General features: G+C 34.3%; 1 protein-coding gene and 1 non-coding gene across 2 annotated transcripts in view; both read right to left on the reverse strand.

Annotated features, from left to right (window-relative positions):
* The window catches only part of MAP4K5 (mitogen-activated protein kinase kinase kinase kinase 5), a 139,674-nt gene that overhangs the window by 26,323 nt on the left and 95,786 nt on the right, over nucleotides 1-17,565 (reverse strand). Inside the window, exons 15-23 of the mRNA XM_004270042.4 lie at nucleotides 14,264-14,322; nucleotides 12,947-13,014; nucleotides 11,459-11,501; nucleotides 10,671-10,824; nucleotides 9,643-9,740; nucleotides 9,424-9,465; nucleotides 8,455-8,539; nucleotides 3,195-3,274; nucleotides 2,834-2,894 (exon numbers count right to left, since the gene is read on the reverse strand). Coding sequence (XP_004270090.1) covers nucleotides 2,834-2,894; nucleotides 3,195-3,274; nucleotides 8,455-8,539; nucleotides 9,424-9,465; nucleotides 9,643-9,740; nucleotides 10,671-10,824; nucleotides 11,459-11,501; nucleotides 12,947-13,014; nucleotides 14,264-14,322 — 690 coding nt within the window. The remainder of the gene's footprint in view (nucleotides 1-2,833; nucleotides 2,895-3,194; nucleotides 3,275-8,454; nucleotides 8,540-9,423; nucleotides 9,466-9,642; nucleotides 9,741-10,670; nucleotides 10,825-11,458; nucleotides 11,502-12,946; nucleotides 13,015-14,263; nucleotides 14,323-17,565) is intronic.
* Nucleotides 16,266-16,372, reverse strand: LOC117201408 (U6 spliceosomal RNA). Its single transcript, XR_004483427.1, has one exon. It is a non-coding gene; the product is annotated as a U6 spliceosomal RNA (small nuclear RNA).

Below are 17,565 nucleotides of genomic sequence, written 5' to 3' on the forward strand. Positions count from 1 at the left end.
TGAAGTCTTAAAGATAACACTGAAATACTAAGAAAAATAAAGCAAACCATCATAGGATACAGTAGGGCTACAATTATATCCTGTAATTTATATGGGATAATAGAGCTACAATTTCCATGTAATCAAAACCACAGCTGTATTAAAAAGGGGAATATATGGTAAACATTTTCTGACTCATTATATACATGACATGGTACTATAACAACCCAAAATAGTATTTGATTATTTTACTACTGGAAAACATGAAAAAAAAATGGTTTTACCCTCAACAAAATTTTCTGTATTTTCTCAAAATGCAAACATTCTGCCTAACATTATACCATCCTTCCTTTCTCCAGTACCACTTTATATATAACTAGCGACCCAAGCAGCTAACACATGTGCATGTATGTGCACACATGCAAAGAAATGCAGACCCTTAAACGGAACGTTTTCTCCTATTGAGCACTGCTACCTATCTTCATTCAGTTCCACAGGTCATTTTGACTACATTTGGAAAGAACCAATTTATAGGCTAATTTTTCCCTGCCTTTCTGTAGTTATTTTATAAATATACAAGATGTACTCTGTGTGGCTTTTAAGCTTATTCCCAAAGACAGGTATAAATAGGGATAAAAGCAGTAAGAGAGTTAGAGGAAAGTGACTCTATATGAATACAACTCAGAATTGTTAATTCAAACAGATCTGGGTTTAAGTTTATTTTCATAATAGTAATATGATATATTAATATTTTATTAAACAAAAGTAAAAAAACTGGGGGAAACATAATCAAAATCAAAGAGATTAAATATTTTGAGGACCCCAGTTTTTTAAAAGACATTTATAGACAATTAAATAATATGCTCTTTGTAAACACTGTCATCAGCTCAAATACATACAAATTCCTGAAGAATCTCTACTAGGCAATGGTTAGTAGACAAGTTTAAGTTATACACACTTACACACACATACTTAAAATTATGAAAACGGCATTTCTTAAATTAGGCCACAATTCATAATGATCTGTCAGTGAGTTAAAACTATATCAGCACTGATGCTTTAAAGCATAAGTAGCTGAAAGGTACACTTAATAATGAAAAGCCTGACAGTACAGTAAATAAGAGCTAGGATGTAATCATCACGTAACTATTGAGATACAGAGCATGAAAGAGTATCAAACAAAAAAACTGAAAAAAATTTAAGAAATGTTAAAATAATTTTTCAAAGTGGAGAAAGGGATAAATGCTATTTTAATAGTTGATAGCATTAGGATTAAGGAACAGAGAGAAATAATTAACTACCTTGTATAGTGATCCCACCAGAGTATTGTTCTAGGACCCCCTGCGGATACCAAAATGTGAGGTCCCTTATAAAAAGTCCCTTATATAAAATGGTGTAGTACTTGCATATAACCTATGCCCATTCTTCCACATACTTTATATCATCTCTAGATTATGTATGATACCTAATATAATGTAAATGCATGTAAATAGTGACCCAGTGCCTGGCAAATTCAAGTTTTGTTTTTTCGGAACTTCCTGGAATTAAAAAAAAATTCTATCTTTGAATTGAATCTGTGCATGCAGATACAGAGGGCCAACTGTACTCTACTATCAGAATGAAAGCGAGCAGCAAGCCTTTAGGTAGCCACTTAAATCTAAAATGTAAGAAAATAGGTTCTGGCAGGTAACAATTAGGGGAAAAAAGCCTAAACACCACCCACCCACCCCCAACAACAACGAAAAAAGAAAAATACAAACAACAAAATTAGAATAGGTTGTTCTGGAACCCATTTGATTATTTATAAGACTTGAAAGCATTGGTCCAAGTTCGTTAATAAATATGTGGTCCAGAATAACATGAATTCTACCAGCAAGCATCTGTAAGTCTTCACAGTTTTCTAAGTACTTTGGATATCTCACTTGATCCTCACAGCAATCTTGTGAGGCTGTTATTGTTACCATCATCATTATGTTACAATTAAGAAAACTGGGCACAGCAACATGGATGGACTTAGAGATTATCACACTTAAAGCGAAGTAAGTCAGAAAGAGAAAAACGAATACCATATGGTATCACTTATATGTGGAATCTAGAATATGACACAAAGGAAGCTATCTACGAAACAGCAACAGACTCACAGACATAGAGAACAGACTTATGGTTGCCAATGGGAAGGGGGAGTGGGGGAGGGATGGACTGGGAGTTTGGGATTAGCAGATGCAAACTATTATATACAGAATGTTTAAACAACAAGATCCTACTGTATAGCACAGGAAACTATATTCAGTATCCTGTGATAAACCATAATGGAGAAGAATATGAAAAAGAATGTATATATATGTATAACTGAATCACTGTTGTACAGCAGAAATTAACACGACACTAAGCCAACTATACTTCAATAAAAAATAAATTAAAAAATGAAGATATAATTTATGAAAAAAAACTGAGGCTGAGAGACAAGAGACAGTGATTGGCTCAAGATTACAAAGAAAGGAAGCATCTGGATCCTCTGATTCTTTCCCTTCAACTGCTGATTCTCAGTGGAAGGCAGGGAGGTGATAGTAACAGAGACTGTGGAGAAGGGGATGGCCTCAGGGAACAATCACTGTCATGTTCTCCAACTGTGTAGTTCCTGGGCAGGTATGGGAAGTACTGCTCTGACAACAAGGTTCCTTCTCAAAGTTTCTTCCAGTTCTACAACAGTAAAAAATACCTGCAAGTCTCAAAAGTTAACTATACTAGATTATAATTACCCTGATTAACAACATTTTAAAATAATGTGTATTAAAATTACATTTCTCTGCTTGTCCATTGTTTATTTTTCATATCATTTTTATCATATACATACCTGACAATGACATTAAAGTATTATTGATGACATAGAGCCAAGTACATTTCCGTGGAAATAACTATTAAGGAAAAAAAAGGTAATTAAAACTCTCCAATTTTCATTCCCTTACCCCTTAACTTCCAAACTGCAACAGTCTGAAAGAGTAGAAAAATAAGTATTTTCTACCTTTCAGTAAATTACCAAAACCTTATGGAAAAAAATCTTTCAACATGAATATGTGAAGAGTACAATTTCACCCCTTTAAATATTTAAATCATAAAAATTAAAACTGAGGCCCATATAAATTGCTTTAAAATTAAGATATTTACTTTATTCAATTGACTCAAACTAATTTTTTGAGTTAAAACTCCTAAATTACCTGTTCCATCGTTGCCTCATGTAGTTCATTGAGATTCAATGTATAAATACCATCTTCAGTTCCAAAAATAATGTACTGATCTAAAATAGTTGAGATAAATCACCAGAATTTACTATCATTTTCTGAAATCATTCACTAAAATAATGGCCCTATATTTTAATGGTATTAAGAGTTAGATAGCCACCCACCAATCCAAAGAAAAGTTATTTTCTAAAACCCATGCTACCTTCTTTACCTCTTTCCCCAACTCTTTATTTTTTAAAAGTAGATATATTTTCTGTTACTAACTCTGCTTTATCTTACTATAAAATCCTTTTTTAAAACACAATTTTCATTACATGTCATTTATTCAAACATAAGTGAATAAATGAGAAAGAAGGGAAATTGTCAATAGATGTCAATGGATTGTCAACAGATGCTAAAACTAGTCAGTGAAAGTCTAATGAGCAAGAGGATATTTATGAAGTCTCAGTGAGTCTTCACACTAATTATGTGTTAATTACTTTGGGAAATTAAATAATTACACAATTACTTAGAAAGGGAAAAATAGGAACTTGACAGAAGAGAAGGCTAGTGAACACCACCTTAACCAACTGGTCAGTGTTAATATCACTAGTAATTGGACAAGCTGATACCATGTGCCTCCTGATATGATGGACTGAGAAGAGCACAAAAACATTTGTCTGATATTCCTGTCCAAAATGCATAACGTGATCTAAGCATGAGGACTCATCAGACAAACTCAAATTAAGGGACATTATACAAAATAAGCAGCCTCAAAATGGTAAGATCAAGAGAGAAAGAAAGGTTGAGAAACTGTTCCAGACTAAAGCAGACTAAAGGCATGGTAGCTAAATCCAACATATGAACTTGAACTGGACGTTGGATTGGGGAAAAAAGGGGGGAGAAGATGATAAAAGACATTACTGGGATAATTAATAAAATTTAAATATGGACTGTGGATTAGAAGACAGTATTGTATCAATGATAAACTCCCTAATGTTTATAAATGTACTGTGATTATGTAACAGATCATTCTTGTTCCTAGAAAATACAAACTGAAGTATAAGGGGAAGAGGAGCATGATGTCCACAACTCACTCTGAAGTGATTCAGAAAAAAATTCACATATAGACAGAAAAGAGTAAAACAAGTGTGGCAAAAGGATGAACATACACACACTACTGTACATAAGACAGATAACCAGCAAGAACCTACTGTATAGCACAGAGAACACTATACAATATTCTGTGATAACCTATGAGAAAAGAATCTAAAAAAGAAGAGATATATGTATATGAGTAACTGAATCACTTTGCTGTATATCTGAAACTAACAAAACATTGTAAATCAACTATACTAAAATAAATAAATAAATAAATAATCTGATGGTGAGGGTGCAAAAAAAAGAAACAACTGATGATTCTGAGTATATAGGAGTTTCTTGTACTACAATATTTCTCTAAACAACCCAAGATCACTGAAGAAATCAAAGAGGAAATGGAAAAATCCCTAGAGACAAATTACAATGAAAACACGACGACCCAAAACTGATGGGATGCAGCAAAAGCAGTTCTAAGAGGGAAGTTTATAGCTATACAAGCCTACCTCAAGAAACAACAAAAATCTCAAATAAACAATCTAACCTTACACCTAAAGGAACTAGAGAAAGAAGAACAAACAAAACCCAAAGTTAGTACAATGAAAGAAATCATAAAGAACAGAGCAGAAATAAATGAAATAGAAGCAAAGACAACAACAGCAAAGATCAAAAAAACTAAAAGCTGGTTCTTTGAGAAGATAAACAAAATTGATAAACTATTAGCCAGACTCATCAAGAAAAAGAGGGAGAGGACTCAAATCAATAAAATTGGAAATGAAAAACGAGAAGTTACAACAGACACCGCAGAAATACAAAGCATCCTAAGAGACTACTACAAGCAACTCTATGCCAATAAAATGGACAACCTGGAAGAAATGGACAAATTTTTAGAAAGGTATAACCTTCCAAGACTGAACCAGGAAGAAATAGAAAATATGAACAGACCAATCACAAGTAATGAAATTGAAACTATGATTAAAAATCTTTCAACAAACAAAAGTCCAGGACCAGAAGGCTTCATAGGTGAATTCTACCAAACATTTAGAGAAGAGCTAATACCCATCCTTCTCAAACTCTTCCAAAAAATTGCAGAGGAAGGAACACTCCCAAACTCATTCTATGAGGCCACCATCAGCCTGATACCAAAACCAGACAAAGATATTACAAAAAGAGAAAATTACAGACCAAATGCACTGATGAATATAGATGCAAAAATCCTCAACAAAATACTAGCAAACAGAATCTAACAACACACTAAAAGGATCATACACCATGATCAAGTGGGATTTATCCCAGAGATGCAAGGATTCTTCAATATACGCAAATCAATGTGATACACCATATTAACAAATTGAAGAATAATACCCATGTGATCATCTCAATAGATTCAGAAAAAGCTTTTGACAAAATTCAACACCCATTTATGATAAAAACTCTCCAGAAAGTGGGCATAGAGGGAACCTACCTCAACATAATAAAGGCCATATACGACCAACCCACAGAAAACATTCTCAATGGTGAAAAACTGAAAACATTTCCTCTAAGATCAGGAACAAGACAAGGGTGTCCACTCTCACCACTGTTATTCAACATAGTTTTGGAAGTCCTAGCCATGGCAATCAGAGAAGAAAAAGAAATAAAAGGAATACAAATTGGAAAAGAAGAAGTAAAAGTGTCACTGTTGCAGATGGCATGATACTATACATTGAGAATCCTAAAGATGCCACCAGAAAACTACTAGAGCTAATCAGTGAATTTGGTAAAGTTGCAGGATACAAAATTAGTGCACAGAAATCTCTTGCATTCCTATACCCTAATGATGAAAAATCTGAAAGAGAAATTAAGGAAACACTCGCATTTACCATTGCAACAAAAAGAATAAAATACCTAGGAATAAACCTACCTATGGAGGCAAAAGACCTGTATGCAGAAAACTATAAGACACTGATGAAAGAAATTAAAGATGATACCAACAGATGGAGAGATATACCATGTTCTTGGATTGGAAGAATATTGTGAAAATGACTATACTACCCAAAGCAATCTACAGATTCAATGCAATCCCTATCAAATTACCAATGGCATTTTTCACAGAACTAGAACAAAAAATCTTAAAATTTGTATGGAGACATAAAAGACCCTGAATAGTCAAAGCAGCCTTGAGGGAAAAAAAAGGAGATGGAGGAATCAAACTCTGTGACTTTGAACTATACTACAAAGCTACAGTAATCAAGACAGTATGGTACTGGCACAAAAACAGAAATATAGATCAATGGAACAGGATAGAAAGCCCAGAGATAAATCCACACATCTAAGGTCAACTAATCTCTGATAAAGGAGGCAAGGATATACAGCGGAGAAAAGACAGTCTCTTTAATAAGTGGTGCTGGGAAAACTGGACAGCTAGGTGTAAAAGAATGAAATTAGGACACCTCTTAACACCACACAAAAATAAACTCAAAATGGATTAAAGACCTAAATGTAAGACCGGACACTATAAAACTCTTAGAGGAAAGCATAGGAAGAACACTCTTTGACATAAATCACAACAAGATATTTTTTGATCCACCTCCTATAGTAATGGAAATAAAAACAAAAATAAATGAATGGGACCTATGAAACTTAAAAGCTTTTGCAAAGCAAAGGAAACTACAAACAAGATGAAAAGACAACCCTCAGAATGGGAGAAAATATTTGCAAATGAATCAACGGACAAAGGATTAATCTCCAAAATATATAAACAGCTCATGCAGCTCAATATTAAAAAAAACAAGCAAGCCTATCAAAAAATGGGCAGAAGATCTAAACAGATATTTCTCCAAAGAAATGGCCATACAGATGGCCAAGAAGCACATGAAAAGCTGCTCTAAATCATTAATTATTAGAGAAATGCAAATCAAAACTACAGTGAGGTATCACCTCACACCAGTTAGAATGGGCAACATCACAAAATCTACAAACAAGAAATGGTGGAGAGGGTGTGGGAATGTAAATTGATACAGCCACTATGGAGAACAGTATGGAGGTTCCTTAAAAAACTAAAAATAGAACTACCATATGACCCAGCAATCCCACTACTGGGCATATACACTGAGAAAACCGTAATTCAAAAAGACACATGCACCCCAATGTTCACTGCAACACTATTTACAATAGCCAGGTCATGGAAGCAACCTAAATGCCCATCAACAGATTAATGGATAAGGATGTGGTACATATATACAATGGAATATTACTCAGCCATAAAAAGGAACGAAATTGGGTCATCTGTAGAGACGTGGATGGATCTAGAGACTGTCATATAGCGTGAAGTAAGTTAGAAAGAGAAAAACAAATATATATTAACGCATACACGTGGAACCTAAAAAAATGGTACAGATGAACCAGTTTGCAGGGCAGAAATAGAAACAGAGATGTAGAGAACAAACGTATGGACACCAAGAGGGGAAAGTGACGGGTGGGGTGGTGGTGGCGGTGTGATGAATTGGGAGATTCGGATTGACATATATACACTAATATGTATAAAATAGGTAACTAATAAGAACCTGCTGTATAAAAAATAAATAAAATTCTAAAAAAATAAAAGAAAGACACCGTATGATTACACATATACAAAAAAAGTTAACATTTACTACTTTTGTTTTTATCCTTCTTTCTCTGTACACACATTTTTGTTTTCATTTTCTGAACTGTTTAAGTTATGAGCATGATACCCCTTTATTCCTAAATATTTGTGTGCATTTCTTAAAAAAAAATAAAAAGGTCTTATACAACGACACAACAATGATCAAAATCAGGATATTAACACTGAAACAATACTATTTTCTAATATCCTGATTTTACTGAAAGCGATTATCGTCTCAGTATTATTGTCCTTTTACATAAATGAAAATGCAAAATCATGGTTGCAATCAGTTGTGATGTCTCTTTAGTCTCCTTTAAGCAGGAACTCTTCCTGTATACTCACTCTTGAATTCTGATGCCTTAAACTAAAACTATTTACCTATTTAGGTTGTTACACTAAATAGTATAATACCTACACTCCTTAGTCTCTAAGTTGAACTTTTAAAGTAAAAAGCCCTCAGTTCACTGATCATAAGGATCTTTTCTGATGATAAATACTTTGTTGGAGATATATATAAAAATTCAGAAATGTTACCTTTTGTATCAGGATGTATCCAGGATGTTGCACAATTTATTTTCAAAGGACAGCCGTCAAAGACTTTGGAAAAACATGCTCCCATCTTATTTATAAAGAAAGAAATGTTGACTTATTTGATTAGATAATTTTATACATTCTTAGAAAATAGCTAAGATTATTATGAAATGTTAAACTGACTTATTTGCATATATTTATGGTCTCATTACAAAATTCATATTTTGATATAATTTAACCCTTTCTATGAAGAGTTTTATACTGTTTCCTCGTGTAATCCACTACTTTACAGCAAAAATATCAAATTTATCAAAACGTCTACATATGTCAATGATACATTCTAGGAATTTTACATCACTACTTATCTTTAGGACTAACATTTAATAATGGGAAACAATGAATGATTTTATTGAGTAACATCATAGTGATCATAATTGCAGTATACCTCCATAATAGTGATAGAAGACAAAAGACTGATATTTACACTAAACTTTTACTGTACAAAAAGGTACAATTTATAAGGTACCCATTCATATGACTGGCTGAACTACCTTAGGTAGGTTCTACTGAAGGGCCAGAGAACAAGAGTTAACAGAAGCTTCCCTGTTCCTTTTCACTGTGTATAGTTCAATGTAAAAATGGCTTCAGGGGTAGAAAGATATTTAACCAACATAATGAAGAGGACACAGTACTAGTAATATCATCACATTAAAATTAAATTGGCCTCTGTAGGCTAATCAGAGAACCCAACTGTCCGTATTTATAAAAAGTGAAATTTACCCAATTCTAACTCACTCACTCAAATTAGGGTACATGATTTGATCCATGGTATATCCAAATGCATTTAATGCCTTTGTATTTTATGAATCCTTCCTTTCAATGGCTCAAGATACTTGATAGCAAATAAACAATATTCTGTTGCTTCTAAAGAGAGAAAAATTGGCAAGTGGTTCACATAAAAATATTCCTTACCAGCACTTTTGGGGTGGGTGGGAGGCCATTGATTACTGGTTTCTGTGGGAAAAGTGATTTTTAATACTGTAAGACCTCTTAGACCTCTTAAAGCCTTAAGAAAAACTTTATACATTTAGAAATCCAGTTATTCAAACTCTTGAATTAAACAGACTATGCCCTTTATATGATAAATACAGTATTATTTACAACTAATCACCAAACACCTGTTATACCTACAGGGAAATCTCGCTTGTCCTTTTTTCGTGGTAACTGTGGTGCTTGCGCTGATCCTTCTGTGTTTTCACTAATGAGTTTTGAAATACCATCACCATTTCCTAAAGAGAATCATGGTTAAAAGTTGAATGACCATACAAATAAGTACTTTCCTTGAAAAATAATTTCCCCTTCCCCCCCAGTACTTGTTTTCCATTTGGGTGTTCCTTTATAGGGAAATATTCTCTACTGTCAGATGAGTTAAAGTATCTCTGGTGCCTTTCTCTAGCTCATGTAGAGGCAGCACTGCATCTATAGCAGTGGTCTTAATCCATGAAAACAACAAATGTCTTTCCATATTGTGAGAAAAATGAAATCTGACCTACTAATGCTGATATTCAAGGCCTTTCATAATTTAACTTCACCCTACCTTTTTAAGTCCTATCTCCCAGTATATACTCTTCAAAAGCTCACACTTCTACCATACTAGACTGTACTTCCAATACATTCTAGATTTTCCTGCTTCAGTGCATTTGTTCATTCTTTCTTGTTCTCTAAGAATGCCTGTCAGTATTGGTTCCACCTATTAAAGGCTCACCAAGCCCTTTAAACCTCTGCAAGGGCCTACCTCCTCTGTTCCCTATCCTTATCTCCCTCAGAGATCTCTTGCATTGTTACGTATAGTTACTTACTGTAGGAGACACTTAAACAAAATGTCTTGTCTGATATTACATGCACATTGGTATAACTTCTGCTATAGACCCTGAACTTCCAGAGGGCAGGGTCATCCATTCATCTTTCTAGATCCTATAATATTTAGTAAGGGATCAAATTAGGGTTGAATTGGATTGAATCTATTTATAGTCCACCCATGTGGAACTTTAAAGAACCTTCACAAAGCTTCAAACAGTAATAAGATTGACTAAAGAAAAAAGACATTCTTTAAAATATGAACAAAATGGCTTTCTTTTCAGCCTTCACTTTGATTTATTTACCGAGATCACAGTATCTAGCTGTATGCACTCCGGGCCTGCTGATACTGCTAGCCATACCAATTGAGGAAGTCTCAGCTACAGGACCACAACTTGGGCTACTCTGTCTTCTGAGAACTTGGGGAGCTCTGTTCTCTGAATCAGGACAACGTTTTACAGTTGATGATTTTTCTTCATCTTGGAGGTTGTCTTCAGGGTAACTGCTTATCCTTGGCTAGTTGATAATAAGACAAGGAAGTACTTTAATAAATTTGGACATAAAACATTAACACTTTGTTATTATTATGCATCAAAGACTTTAGGGGGAGGAGAATATGCCTTTTTTTCTTTCTCCTGTATAGTTCAATTCACTGGGCCAAGTAAGCAAGGCAAGCAAGAGCTGAGTTACTATCCCAACACAACTATGAACTTGCCATGTGACTTTTAAGCAGCCCTAACCCCAAACTGATAACGTTTTTATAACCAATAAAATCACATACATAATCCACAAAATATTTAATAACTACAAACAAGCAAGGAAAGTGACTTAATAAAGTATGACTCTAGTGCACTGTCCAACTGTAGTAATAAATGAGGACTGCAAATGATAAACTCCCCTCCATGTGGTCAAGTATTGCCTCAGATGAGTAATAACCTATCTTTGCCTTTTTCTAATAGCTATAAAAATATTATATTTCTCATGAAATCTTCTTTAATATATTTTTACATCTTCATAATAATGCTCTTGAGGAAAACTGTACCCTAAAATATGTTTAACAGAATTCTGAATAAATTCAATAAAGTTATTTAAAAATTTTATTTTATTATTTAAACAAGGATATATTGTTGAAAATCTTTAAGTAGCTCACCTTAGGAGGTAGGGGAGGTGGTATTGCACGTTTTGAGGTTGATCTAATACAAAGAGAAAAATGCAATTTAGATGGTGATAAATGACAATAACATAAAACACAGAGAGAGCATTACATGTACATTAAAATCTGCTTCTATTCAGGGGATATAAAAGACAATTAGATCATGGTACAGAGTATTTTTAAAAGCTACAGGAAGACCTAAGATCTCATTCTGTCAAACTGTATTAGTATGACTATAAAATAGAGTTTTTATAAAGTGAATATGAAGTATTTTTTACTTTACCGTTATGCTTTGCAACATTTAATATGTAATAAAAATGAAATTAAACTTAGTAGTGAAAAAGAGATTCAGAATTTTAGAGTTGGAATCCACAGTGAATCATAGATTCAAATGGCTGATCATCAAACCCTTTGTTACTCCAAGTGGGGTCCACAGATGAGCAACACCAGGTATCACCTGGAAGTTTCCAGGTATCATCTGGAAACTTTTTTTTTTTCTGGCTGCACAACACAGCTTGCAGGATCTTAGTTTCCCGACCAGGGATTGAACCAGGGCCCTCAGCAGTGAAAGCGCAGAGTCCTAACCCCTGGACTGCAAGGGAATTCCCATGGAAACTTTTATAAATGCACCCTCTAGACCTACTTAATCAGAATCTGCATTTTACCAAGATTTCCAGGTGATCCTCCAGGCACATCAAAACTTGAGAATCACTCATCTAGCCCACTGGTTCCACACATTTATCCATAGTCATTGCAATCAATTGGGAAGCTTTCAGGATTCTTAAATTCCACTCCCAAAGACTGTATTCTATAGCAGGGGTTAGCAAACTTTTTCTATAAAGGGTTAGACAGTAAACTTTGTAGGCTTTATGAATCATATAGTGGTCATAGTGGTCTTCTTTTGATTTTTTTTCAACCATTAAAAAATGTAAATATCATTCTAGTTTGTAGGATGTACAAAAATAGGCATTGGGCCAGATCTGGTTTATAGGCTTACAGGCCATACTCTGCTAACCCCAGATCCATAGGCCTAATGTGGGGATTCAGGAATCTGTATTTCCAAAGAGCTCTCTAGGCACTGCAATGGACTAATAGGTTTGGAACAACTCATCTAGGTCAGCCCTGTCACTTAATCGTTGAGGAAAGACAGGTCTAGAATATGAAGTAACCACATTGCAGAGACGGAACTGGGGCTTTCTGATTCCTACTATCGTATTTTTTCCCATGAGATCATGTAGCTCATCTTTCAGTATATTAACACCACACATACTGTATTTTGATTTAAAGAACAAAACCACAAAACCTTAATGATCAACACATTATGCCTTTGGGCAATTTTAAAAAGTCAGAAGCTTTTCACTGACAAAAGGCATAGTACAACTTTTATAAGAAAAAAATTAAAGCTTATTAGAATAAAGCACTCCCCATCAAATACTGTTCTTATATAATTAAGTAAAATAAAGTTAAGCTAGAAAAACAACTTACTTGCCAGTATTTGCACCATCAACAAAAGGATTCCACCGTAACAGAAAGTTTGGGTCTGAAGACACTCCCTGTGAAGGTAAAAAAGAGTTTAAAATGTTACCTTATAACAGGTATCATTCATTTTATTTGATTCAAGAACATACTCATTGTCATGATTATTAATCATCTTGGCTTTCAACGGTTTAATCTCTAGCTACATTTGCTGTCATTTGACACATTTACGTCAATAACTCATTATTAGATGACTTAAACTTAACAGAATGTATAAACATACTTACAGCTTAAAATGTGACAAGCCCTCTTTACCAATATATTGGTAAAGTATATTCCAAAGCAAAACAAAAATGTTAACTTTGAATTATGTGCATCACTACTCCATTAGCATGGAGAACTAAACACTGTATTATTCAATCACCTTTAATTTACTGGTGCCACACTTTTTCTGACTAGCATGGAAATTGAAAATTTATTGTCCAGCAACACATACAGTAGGAAGAGCACCACTTGCAGATGTTAAGAATGAAGAGATCCATTAACAGAAGACAATTACTCTAAAAACTATATTTACTATCAGTTAAAAATAAAGTAGATGTTAGGATAACATCTAGGCTGACTCTAATAATATCTTGCTCAATCTATTGTTTCTTTCTTTTTAGTTAAGGAAAGGGTTAACCAAATAGTAATCTCAAAATAAGAGCAATGGTTAAAAAAAAAAAGAAGCTATATTAACAAATAAATATTAAAAACAGTAAGGCAATGCAAAATCATACTACACATCTAACAGAATCATTAAGTAAAAAGATCCTGAGAGCTTAAAGCTGAGCATCAAATTCCATATACTTAATAAATTCATATGAATTCTTCAAAAGACTCAGAAGTGTCAAAATGAATGGTTAAAATGGTATATTACACACTGTACCCTAGTCAAAATACACCTAACCAGAAGCTTTTTCAAACTTTAATGTGTGAAATGCGTTATCAAAATCAATGCTCTGGGGCTTCCCTGGTGGTGCAGTGGTTGAGAGTCTGCCTGCCAATGCAGGGGATACGGGTTCGTGCCCCGGTCTGGGAGGATCCCACATGCCACGGAGCGGCTGGGCCCGTGAGCCATGGCCGCTGAGCCTGTGCGTCCGGAGCCCGTGCTCCGCAACGGGAGAGGCCACAGCAGTGAGAGGCCCACATACCACCAAAAAAAAAAAAAAAAAAAAAAATCAATGCTCTGAAGAGTTATTACTTTGTTCTTTAGTCAAAGTACACCTGACTATAACTTTTCTCAAATTTTAATATGGAAAATTCTTTAAAAGTCATTATTCCTACCATTTCATCCCGTGCTTCTGTTTCTTTTCTCAGAGGAGGTTCAAACTGTAATTTGTCAACTGTAAAATATAACATATATTCACAAATTCTATCTTAAAGGATCAATCCTGGAAATATGATGAGAAGCATGTGTACTGGGGAGGGGGGAAGGGAGAGAGGAGAAGAGAAGAAAGAGGAAAAGACAAAAACTCTTAATTTTTTACTACAGAGGACCCCTTCCTTTATGTTCGCCAAAAGAAAGTAACAATTTGGTATCTTCCTAACAATTCTACTTAATTCTTGGTTGGAATCAGGAAATTAAACCGCAATTTTGTATATAAAAGATTTTAAAAAATTAATTAAAAGTAGGTGACTAAACAAACACTTTAAGGATGTTTCTATCTAGGCTATAGACTCTGTCTTGAGACTAATTTAAACTACAACTTTATGGTAGGATGAACACCCCGCGCCCTGCCAAATCACCTATAATTATCTAAAAAGAACAAATATTTGTCAAATTAAATATTACTATGGCATTCAGGAATCTAAGATTATATTTTCCTAAATGTATATTTTATTTGGCCTAATGAGACCAATTTTAGAATTATTCCTAATAATCAAAGAGTAACTTCTTTTATATGAAATAGTCTGTAAATCAGAGAAAAGGATGGCTTATTATCTACTCATAAAGTACACAGAATTTTAAAATTCTAAGATATAATGTGACTAAAAGACCAAAAAAATTAAAATATACACTTGCATCATAGAGATACAAGTTTCCTAAATACAATCTTGGTAAACAAAATACACTAAAAAAAAGCACTTTCAAAAAGTATCTAGTTGTCTTTATTCCTAAAACCAAGATTTGTAAAGCAATACAGAGTACTTATATAATTTATTATACTAAATAAAAACATTAAGTCATAAAATTTTCCTTCTTTTTGTTTGTTTCACAAATTTTATTAAAATATAACATGCATAAAAGTGCATTTGTTATAATCAATGAATTTTCACAAACTGAGCACTTACATAACCAGAAGCCAGATAGAGGCAACATTACCAGACCCCAAACGCTCCCATTTACTCCCCACTCCAAGGACAGCTGCTCTCCTGACTTCTAGCACCATGCATTAGTTCTGCTTGTTTCTGAGCTTTGTAGATTGTTCCTTCTCATTGCTATACCGTACACTCTTCCTTTATGGGAATATGCCATAATTTATTTACCCATTCTACTGGTGGTGTGTATTCAGGTAGTTTCCAGTTTGGGGCTATTACAAATAGTGCAGCAACCAACATTCAAATAAGTGTCTTGTGGGTGAACATATGGGTATGTTTCTGTGTGTACCTGGCAGTAGAATTGCTATCTTAAGGTAGACAAGTATTCAGCTCTAGGAAATGCTTTCACTTTTCCAAAATGGGGGTGCCAATTTCCAATGCAGCCAGGAATGTAAGTTTGATTGATTGAGTTTTGCAGTTTTTGTCTGTACACTGCATGAACACATTTTGGGTACCTTCCCAGAGAGAGGGAGGGAGGGGAGGGAGGGAAGGGAGGAAGGGAGGGAGGGAGGGAGGGAGGGAAGGAGGGAGGGAGGGAGGGAGGGAAGGAGGGAGGGAGGGAGGGAGGGAGGGAGGGAGGGAGGGAGGAAGGAAGGAAGGAAGGAAGGAAGGAAGGGAGGGAGGAAGAGAGCGAGGGAGGGTCACATCAAAGATCCCAGAAGAGCCACAGAATTTTCTGAAGGCAAACTTTCCCCTTCCTTGACTACAATGTGAATTAAATGAGAGACTTGTGTAGGATTTCCTTATAAATCCTTATAAATGAAGGATTTCATTTATAATTCCTTCAAAATGAGTTAGTTCTGCTATGTACTAAATGGATTATGCATGAATCCCAAAACAAATCCAACTGCAATGAATGTTTTAATAAAATGGTTGTTAGTGTATGCAATACCCACAACTCATCAGGAGGGATGGTATTATATTTAGAAACGTTAATTAGGTGTTTGTTATTGTCAAACTAAACTTTAAAAATATGGACTGCTTCAAGAATTTGCGTGTCATCCTTGCGCAGGGGCCATGCTAATCTTCTTTGTATCGTTCCAATTTTAGTATGTGTGCTGCCGAAGCGAGCACCATAAAATTTTCAAAGACATTCCATAAAATATAGTATCTACTCTTCAAAAATAATCTAAAATAAAAAGAAGTTGTTCATTAATGACGTACTTCTTAAAATAATTTAAAAACATCTTAATTCAAGAGCCATTACTATAATTCACAAAGAACCACTTCACTCATTTGAGACAAAGATGAGTTAAAGATTTTTTTTTTTTTTTTGGTCACAACTAGAAATAGTGGCAAGCAGGTCTAGAGGTAAATTATAAAAGGCATAAATATGGAAAGGAAAGAAAGAAAATATTTTCAATAATTACATAATCAGCAAATTTCAAGACTTAAAAAATTACCAGAGAAAAATGAGCTCATAAATTTCAATTAAACATATAGTAAAATATCAACTGCATCCATTCATACCAGTATCAATGATTGAAAATAAAAATTTCAATTTCATTTCTTTTATATCAGCATAAACATTTAAGATGTTTTACTTTAACATGTAAGAAAAATATTCCTTAAAAAAAATCAAATTCCTCATGACAAGTCTAAAATTACTACAGCCACGCTTTATGGCAAAGAATGCTAGAGTCTCCAGTATCATTGTTCTGTGTGCAAGAATGGACTCCAAGTTGTTTTGTTTTGCTTTAAAGAAAATCCTGGCAGTACCTTTGGGTGTGTCTTTGGCTTATAAAAATACAAAGATGGGGAGGTCTTCTATTATACATCCTCATTTATCTCTAAAAAATGTTACTTATTATAGGCATAATAATTATAGGTATAATAAGTAACAGGAATCAGACTTACCCTTTTGCTATAAACAACTACAACATGTAACACAAATACATGTGTGCATACAAGCTATATGAAGCAATTATTTTGAGGCAATGGGTTAACAGATATCACAGAGTTGTAATCCTTGAAAGATGGTGTTAAGATCCCCACTCACCCCTGATTTCTGCGTGGGGGTACTTTCCAAGAAAGTAGAACCCAAAGAGAGAGTTTCACTGGGTGCAGGAAAGAAAGACTATAGTTTGGGGCTGCTTAGGCAGTGGGAATTTGAAGGGCAGAGGGCCAGAAATGAGAAAACTATGTCTCCTTAGAGAAGTCTTTGGTTGCATACTAAATTGCCCACAAGCAAAGCAAGACTATGCAAGGTATGTCAGAAAAACAGCTAACACAGTGCTGTAAGCTAAATACAAGTTCTAGTGATCACA

The sequence above is a fragment of the Orcinus orca genome, chromosome 2, assembly GCF_937001465.1.
Source record: "Orcinus orca chromosome 2, mOrcOrc1.1, whole genome shotgun sequence".
Lineage (NCBI taxonomy): Eukaryota > Metazoa > Chordata > Mammalia > Artiodactyla > Delphinidae > Orcinus > Orcinus orca.